Source organism: Silene latifolia, chromosome 3 (assembly GCF_048544455.1).
Source record: "Silene latifolia isolate original U9 population chromosome 3, ASM4854445v1, whole genome shotgun sequence".
NCBI lineage: Eukaryota > Viridiplantae > Streptophyta > Magnoliopsida > Caryophyllales > Caryophyllaceae > Silene > Silene latifolia.
The window spans coordinates 39243398-39252479 of record NC_133528.1 but is presented as its reverse complement, the minus strand read 5'-3'; the positions used below and the strand labels follow the sequence as shown (position 1 = coordinate 39252479).

Genomic DNA, 9082 nt, shown 5'->3' with positions numbered 1-9082 from the left:
CTATGGCTCTGCCGTATGGGACACATTAATGAGAAACGCGTAAAACAACTCATACGAATGGAGCTATCTCGGCCTTTGATTTTCAATCATTTGGCACGTGTGAATCATGTCTCATTGGTAAGATGACTCGAATTTCCTTCAAAGGTGTTGGAATGCGCGCTGACCTATTAGGACTCATACATACGGATGTGTGTGGACCCATGTCAATCACCGCACGAGAAGGCTAGAGGTATTTCATCACTTTCACGGATGATTTAAGTAGATATGGCTATGTCTACTTAATGAAGCACAAAAGTGAATCCTTTGAGAAATTCAAGGAATACCGAGAATCGGGTACGTAACCTCATGGGTAGAAAGATTAAAACACTGCGCTCGGACCGTGGTGGCGAGTATCTTTCTCACGAGTTTGATCAACACCTCAAAGACTGTGGGATTGCCTTACGCTTAACTCCACCGAACACCTCGGTTGAATGGTGTGTCCGAACGGAGAAATCGAACACTACTTGATATGGTTCAATCCATGATGAGTCACACCGTGTTGCCTGACTCATTGTGGGGTTATGCTCTTCTGTCAGCCGCTCTAATACTTAACCGAAGTCCGTCTAAAGCTGTTGACAAGACTCCATATGAACTATGGAAGGGAACGGTCCCTAACTTGTCCTTTATACGGGTTTGGGGCTGCGAGGCTTATGTCAAGTGGAGACACGAGGATAAGCTTGGCCCGCGATCGGTCAAGACATACTTTATAGGTTATCCTAAAGGAACACTTGGTCATTACTTCTATTCGCCAACCGAACAACGTGTATTTGTTGCGGCTAGTGCGACATTCTTAGAGAAGGAATTTCTCGAGAATGCAAAGAGTGATAGAACCTTCGAGCTGTCGGAGGTTCCAGAACCAAATACCGAGCAACCATTGGAGGAACCAATTCCTTCAATCCCGGCTGCGGTGAATATTCCTGAGGAACCTAGGAGGTCGGGAAGAGTCTTTATTCCTCCGGACAGATACATTGGTAAGGTCGAGGAACATGATATATATGACATTCTACTCTTAACGAGTAGTGAACCCGCAACCTATAAAGGTGCCATGACCAGTTCTGACTCAAATCTATGGCTTGAGGCCATGCAATCCGAGATGGACTCCATGTATGAGAACAATGTATGGGATCTTGTTGACTTACCTGCTAAGGTTCGTCCCCTTCAATGCAAATGGCTTTACAAGATAAAGCATTCTGTGGAAGGTCAACAAGATATCTATAAAGCACGACTAGTTGCTAAAGGTTTCACCCAAGTGCCAGGTTTGCACTACGATGAAATTTTTGCACCCGTAGTCATGCTGCGTTCCATTCGGATTATCTTAGCGATAGCCGCTTTTCATGACTATGAAATTTGGCAGATGGATGTGAAAACCGCCTTCTTAAACGGTTTTTTGGAGGAAGAGTTGTACATGGTACAATCCGAAGGTTTCATCGATCCAGAACATCCTAAGAAAGTATGCAAGCTTAAGCGTTCCATTTATGGACTTAAGCAAGCTTCTAGGAGTTGGAATCATCGTTTCGACCAAGTGATAAAAGAAAATGGATTTACTCGATCGGTCGAGGAACCATGTCTATATATCAAGTCGAGTGGGAGCAAGATTGTCTTCCTAATATTGTATGTCGATGACATACTCCTGATTGGGAATGACATACCTCTCTTAACTTCGGTAAAAGTGTGGTTGAAGAACCATTTCCAGATGAAAGATCCGGGTGAGGCACAAAGAATTTTGGGCATCCGTATCTATCGAGATAGATCACGTCGGATGTTATCTCTCGATCAGAGTCTTACATAGACAAGATCCTAGAGAGATTCAAAGATGACTAACGCCAAAGGGGTTTCTTCCTATGGCTCCGGGGTGCATTTGAGCAAGTCTCGGCACCGAGACACCGGAAGATAAAGAGCGCATGACATGGATTCCTTATGCCTCGGCTATAGGATCAATCATGTATGCCATGATATGCACACGTCCGGACGTGACATATGCATTGAGTATGACAAGTCGATTCCAACAAAGATCCAGGTGAATCACATTGGATGGCTATCAAGAACATTCTTAAGTACCTACGGAGGACTAAAGCTTGGGCATTGACTTATGGAGGCGAACAAAAGCTATGCGCAACCGATTCTGCAGATGCTAGCTTCCAAACGGATCGAGATGACTCGAAATCTCGGTCCGGATTCGTTTTTACTCTTAATGGCGCTGCGATCACCGGAAGAGTTCCAAACAAAGTGTTACAAAGAGATTCTACGATCGAGTCCGAGTACTATGCCGCGTCTGAAGCTGCAAAGGAAGCGATATGGATGCGTCAATTCTTACAAGGACTATCTGTAGTGCCTAGTTCGAATGACCCGATCACCATCTATTGCGACAATAGAGGTGTCATCTTCCAAGCTAAGGAGCCAAAGTCTAGCAACAAGTCTAGACATGTACAACGGAAAGCTCATCTAATCCGAGATTACATGGAGCAAAAGGAAGTAGTGATAGAAAAGATTGCTACAGATGATAATATAGCAGATCCTCTCACTAAACCATTACGACAAGATAAACATGAAGGGCATGTTAATTCCATGGGAATTAAACGTGTTCCTGAGTTGTAGTACTCTTTTATGGATTAGATTCATTCTCTTTTGTACTCTATACGACATCATCGTTTTAATATTTATATATTTTGTTTTTCACGTGGATTTGTACGACATTTTTGAACACCACAAAGTGAACTGAACAAACATTATATTTTGGTCCTTAATTGCCCACGTGAGCTGATAACTCAGGCAATTATTTTGTGACGTTGGTTGATGGTGGGTTCAATGAGCCATAAGTCAAACGTTTGACTGACCAATCACAGAGGCGAGTTATACGGATATCTCGTAGGACACAATTGTGACATCGACGTGGAGTCCTAAATGTTTTATAACATTCGGTGCCCGGTCGTGGATAGGACCTCCATGGTGATCCTAAGAGTCGACTCTTTTGACTATCGACTGTCTCTTGAGACTAAGGCAGATTTTGGGTGACTCCGTCTCTATCTTGGAGGGTCCTTCACTTTTGTGGTCCACATATCTATCATAACTACTCTCTATCTCAGAAATGTTTTGAATCATTTCCGTGATATGAGCGTTGTTCATTCCATCAAAATTTCCACCCGATGCCGCCACGATCATATCCCGGAACCTTTGCTCGAGAGTTTGGAAAAAGGTTTGGGTGGTCATCCATTTCGGGATACCATGGTGTGGGCAAGATGCTAGGAGGTCTCTAAAACGTTCCCAAGCTTTACTTAGAGTCTCCATTGGTTTTTGTATGAATGTTTGAATCTCATGGCGAATTCTCGCGGTTTTAGAAGGCGGATAGAACTTGTTGATGAAGGCCTTGGATAGGGCTTCCCAAGTACTGAACGTGCCAGGCTCGTGGGAATTTAACTATTTCTTAGCGTTATCCTTTAACGTGATGGGGAAGAGCATTAAGAGCATTTGCTCCTCCGTTACACCGTTGTGCTTAATGGAGCCCGCTTTCTCCTTGTAGGATGTGAGATGTTGGTGTGCATCTTCATTCTTCATTCCATGGAATGTGTCTTGTTGCATGTAGTTGATTACATGATGCCGGAGTTCAAATGTATTGGGAGCAAGGGCTCCATAGTTGATAGCCGAACATGCACGGTTGGGGTCCGGTCTATATTAATAGCCCATAGGTTGGTCCGCCATGTCCTCGTTTATGAGATTGTTTCGTGGATATTCGGTTTTGTTTGTGTGGTTGGAATGTTGTGAATGTGTTGGTGAATTTTGTGGTGAATCAATGGGAGAGTTTTGAGGTGGAGAGTTATGTGGAATGTGAAGTGGTGATAGGGTGGAGGAAGAGGGTGGTTGGTTTAAGTTATCTATTGTGGAATTGTGGTTGATTGGTGGGTTAAAAATGGGTGGAGATCCTCGAATTGCCGAAAGAGTTAATCTTCTTCTTGCCCGAAATGTTTTCTCGATCTCGTGATCAAGAGGGAAAAGAGGTCCGATGTAGCACCTATTCATGCACTTAACAAAAGATCAAATAGTACTAATGAAAGAGATGCACTAGGACAAAGGGAGGAAATAAACAACAACAAAATAAGGGAACTAAGCCTAGATGAAAACAACTAATCCTATCTAATGATGCCGTCCCCGGCAATGGCGCCAAAAACTTGATGTGAATTTTATTTGTAATTCCTCGCAAGTGTACGATGTCGTTGTACTTATGAGGGTCGAACCCAAGGGACGGTGTCTATGGCTCTATGATTAGATATTTAGCTACTAGTTTAGTTCAATTAGAAGAGGTTTGAGTTGGTTTAATTAACTAAAGGAGATTAATAAAGCAAGGAAAATTAGATGAATGCTTAAAATGGTGAATGACAATAATTAAGGGACTAGGACATTGGGTTCGCTCATATAGACAAGGGGAGACATGCATAGGGCGATAAATTAGAAAGCAAAAGCATGAAAAAGACTCTATCTCTCGATATGAGACTAATTCTTAAGTTAAGATCGATTAAGACCTCACCTAATCAACCCAACCACAATTTTATCATGCTAATCCTATTTTACTAGCCATGTTCTCACCCAACAAGCAAAGATAGATAGTGGAAGCACTTAAATTCTCATTCAAGCATTAACACAAACACCTAGCATGCATAATAAAATTGAGATGCTTAAACTCAAGAATTGTAATCTTTCTATGCTATAATCTACCCTTATGATTCTATATGAGATCCCCCTCCATCCTAGTAGGGCACTACTCACACATAGCTATGATAACAAACACAAAAGATGGATGCTTTGACATGTAACAAACAAGAGAAAACATATTGCAAAGATGGATTGATTAAATAAACTTGAATATGTAAACAATTGAAAGATAAACAAACTAGAGGAGAAATTATACCAATTCTAAGACAAAGTTGCAATCTTGGATTAATGGAAGTGAATATCTTCACCAATCTTCAAATACAACCCAAATACCAAATGTAAATAATTGATAATAACTAATCTTAAACTAATTTCCTAAGTAATTAATATTTGATTAAGGAAAGATTAAGACTTAGATTAAATAGGGTTTTCATAAACTTAGAGGAAATTTTCTGTCTAGGGTTTTTTTTACAAATGATTAAGGGAAGGGGGTATTTATACTACCCCTTGAATTAAACACAAATGAAGGAAAAAGAAGACTAAATTGGGAATTGCGTCCTGTGCCGGTACACCGGCTGCCGACCTCCCTGCCGGCAGCGAGTCTCTTCTTTCCTTAGACGAATTTAAGCTTGGGTTGCTCTCTGCCGGTGGACCGGCTGCCGGCCTGCCGGCAGAGGATACTCCTTGCATGATTTCCCTCTTCATTTCTTCCATAAAGTGTGCGTGTGCCGGTAGACCGCATGCTGGCCTGCCTGCCGACAGCGAGCCTCTTTAATTCTTACTTCTAAAATCTTCTTCAAAATTTGGCTAAGTGTTGGAGATTTTCCCTAACGGTGGGCCGGCCTGCCGACAGAGAATACTTTCTCAGCCTTTCCTTCACTTCTGGGGATAGGGGATGTCCCTGCCGGTGGGCCGGCCTGCCGGCAGAGACATCTGCTCAGCTTTCTCCCTTCTTTTCTTCTCAACTAGCATGGTCCTAAGCCCGAGCTTGCTCCTTCTTCCGTTTTGCCTCTTCTTAGGCGTATTCCCTACAAAATGAGGCGGGGATTCACAGTGTATATCCACGAGTATAAAAGGGACAAAATGCAAGCGAGTCGGGGTTAAAACCGTGTCAAATGGGGTCAAGAAGTATGAGAATAAAGAGGGAAAATGGTCTATAATAATCAATTATCAATCACACAGATTTTGGATAGGAGGCAAAAAGGGAATATCACGCACCATGTTCTTGTTGTATAGGAAATTAAACGCACCAATGTTGAAGTACCCATATCTCTTGTGCCAAAGCCATGTTTCATCACTTTGGACTTTGTTAGCCTGCTCCAAAGATGTATCCCAGAATAAAGAAAATGTCTTGTTTTGCATTTTGATTTTAGCAATTTCCCTTTTTTGTGGATCATAAATGATGCAATGTTCATCTTTGAAGATTACGGAATAGCCATGGAGCATCATTTGAGGTATACTCAACAAGTTTTCACTAAGATCAGGTCCTAAGAGAACATCATTGATAAATTTAGTACCTTTCTTAGTTTGGACAGCAATGGTTCCCTTTCCTTGTGTCTCTAAGACGGCTCCATTTCCCACATGAACATGATACTTGTTTGAAGTATCAAGTTGAGTGAAAATATTCTTATCATGAGTCATATGGCTTGTACAACCACTATCGATGAGCCATTTTTGCTTGTTGCCAGAATTTTCACTTTGACAAACTTGAAATAGATGATCCTCAATTGCTTTGTTGGTTTGGTGGGTGGACTGATCTTATGAGTTTTGTTTGGCTTTAATTTTACAATTTTTCTAAAAATGGCCAAACTTCTTGCAAAATCTACATTTGTAGTTTGGGTTTCCCCTTAAACCAATAATTTTGCTCCGAATGATTGTTTTTGCCGCAACTGCCACATAGAGGAAATCTTCCAGGTGCGTATGAACTATTGTTACCCTCCAGATATTTACCATTACCTTCTTTTAGATAAGGTAACTTTGATTTATGCTTAGTTTGGAAAGCACCTTCAATTGGCCTTTCATCGCTTTTGATGAATTTTTCATCGTGTGCCAACAGTGAACCAAACAACTCGGTAGTGCCGAGTGTACTCAGATCTTTAAATTCTTCAATCATAGAGGCAATAGTATTGAACTTAGTATTGAGAGTTACTAGCACCTTTGGGATGATTGTGTCATCGCTAGTACTTTCTCCATAAATTTGCATCCGATTTACAAGTTCCATGAATCTTGACGAATATTCTTTAATGTTTTCGTCGTCTCTCATCTTTATATTTGCATAATCTCTTCTTAGTTTATTGAGTCTTAGAATCCTTACTTTCTCGGACCCATGAAATTCCTCCAAAAGAGTGTTCCAGGCTTCTTTTGCTGATGATGCCCGGATGATTTTTGGTGTTATGCTGTCCAAAACAACACTGTGGATATATGAAAGTGCCCTCGCATCTTTCATTTCATCAGTTTTTAGTTGTTGTAGTTGCGCAGCGGAATATTCACTTCCTTCTACTCTTGCTTCAAAACCCTTTTCCACAATCTCCCATAAATCACAAGACTTTAAAAATAGTTTCATTTTGACACTCCAATAATCGTAACTTTCTTCTGCAAAGTTTGGGATTGCAGGGAGAGAAACACTTGAACTTGAAGCCATACTTCAAGAGGCCCTTTAAGATCCTTAATGGCTCTGATGCCAAATGTTGGGATTTGGGATAGTTTATGTGGGAAAGTAGAGAGAAATAAGTTTGAAAGAAGGAAATAGTTTGATTTGATTGATATTGATTGATTGTATTGATATGTTGATTAATTGAAATATTGATTGATTACAATGCCTTAGGATTACATGGTATTTATAGGTGATACGCACCCTTGCATATTCTAGGATGTATGCATGAATGATCTAGATTCATAATAAATACATATGCATGAATGATCTAGATTCATAGTACATACATTATGCATGATTCATCAATGATCTAGATACATAGTACATACACTATGCATAAATAATCTAGATTCATGGTATTAACTAAGTGCATGAACCTAAATGAATCAAGAAAAGTCTCATTATTTTAACACTTTGTAACAAAAGACATGAAAATAGAACTGTGAAAAAAATGGGGGAGAATATTTCTCTCATATTATCCTCATTATTAATGCAATTCCACATGTATAATAAATCAAAATATCTCATTAATGTGTGTTTACAAATTATCTCGTATTTATGATATATAACTAATACTTATATGATATAGTGTGAGGAGTGATGATCAATCATAGAACATTTCACTTAGACATGAAAAGTTGAGAGACCTCTTTAAGTTCATTACATGATATAACTCCAATTCTCACATGTTTTCTTATTAAAATGAAAATTTTTGTTACCACACATAAATATAATTGTTTCCTTATTAAAGCATGAGTGAATTTTAGAGGGAAAATTGTGGATAGATTTATTCTCTTAATATATAGGAGGATTAGAATTGTTTTAATTTTGTAACACCCCATTTATTCAGGAGCCTTTAACAAGATTTTCCCAGATAATTAGGACTGTTACAATCTCGATTGTTCGAGATATTGAATTAGGACTGTTACAATCTTGGTTGTCCGCGATAATGAATAAAAAAAAGACAAAACGATACTAGGTACTTTAAATAAAATTATAAAATATCATTATATCGTCTTACAACAATTTAATAGTGATAACAACTGATTGCAGCAGAAGTCTTATTTTAAAAATACAAACTAAGCTAACTAAGTGATTGTTTTATATACGCTACTCAGCCATCACCATGTCACGCCCCATGCCCGTCACATCAACAGACTGATCTCACATTTAAACACTTGCAAGTCTCATTGCTCCCCATTTGAACGGAAATAACAAATGGATCATAAGAGGTCGCCAAGTTGAAAAGTTTGGGTGATATGACACACACAAGTCGACCAAAGGCTGGGTAGGGATAATCATTACAACATTTAATATAGCTAACAACCTCGACACATGACATCGGCATCTATAAACAAATCCGGACCAAACACTGGTATTATAACAATGTTACCTACACAACACAATATCATGAACCGTCTCTACAACATTAGTTTTACCTCTCTTTATTTCAGACCGAATTAACGACATTAGTATGACGAACCGAATTAACGACATTAGTATCATCCCCGGTCCTGAATGTGCACATCCCTCAAAGGGTAGGTCCCTAAGAGGAGAACGATGAGGCAATATCCATGATCAATGGAGCCAGGATCAGCCTCCCCGGGTGACCTCCGGAATAAACCACGGAGCCCAAAGGCAATATCATAATCTCATTATTTCACGAAGCCCAAAGGCCAATATCATTTCTCATCTTAATATAACTTTTACAACAACATATGCAATAGCAATACCCATCATGTTAAT

At 39.7% G+C, this 9082-nt stretch overlaps 2 protein-coding genes across 2 annotated transcripts; both read right to left on the bottom strand.

Annotated features, from left to right (window-relative positions):
* Positions 1-5853: 5853 nt before the first annotated feature.
* On the bottom strand, positions 5854-6324 carry LOC141648963 (uncharacterized). The gene has a single exon (XM_074457669.1). The coding sequence runs from the start codon at positions 6322-6324 to the stop codon at positions 5854-5856; it is 471 nt and encodes a 156-aa protein (XP_074313770.1).
* Positions 6325-6505: 181 nt separating this feature from the next.
* LOC141648962 (uncharacterized) lies at positions 6506-7324 on the bottom strand. Its single transcript, XM_074457668.1, has one exon. It carries the CDS (start codon positions 7322-7324, stop codon positions 6506-6508), a length of 819 nt encoding a protein of 272 aa, XP_074313769.1.
* Between the last annotated feature and the right edge of the window lie 1758 nt (positions 7325-9082).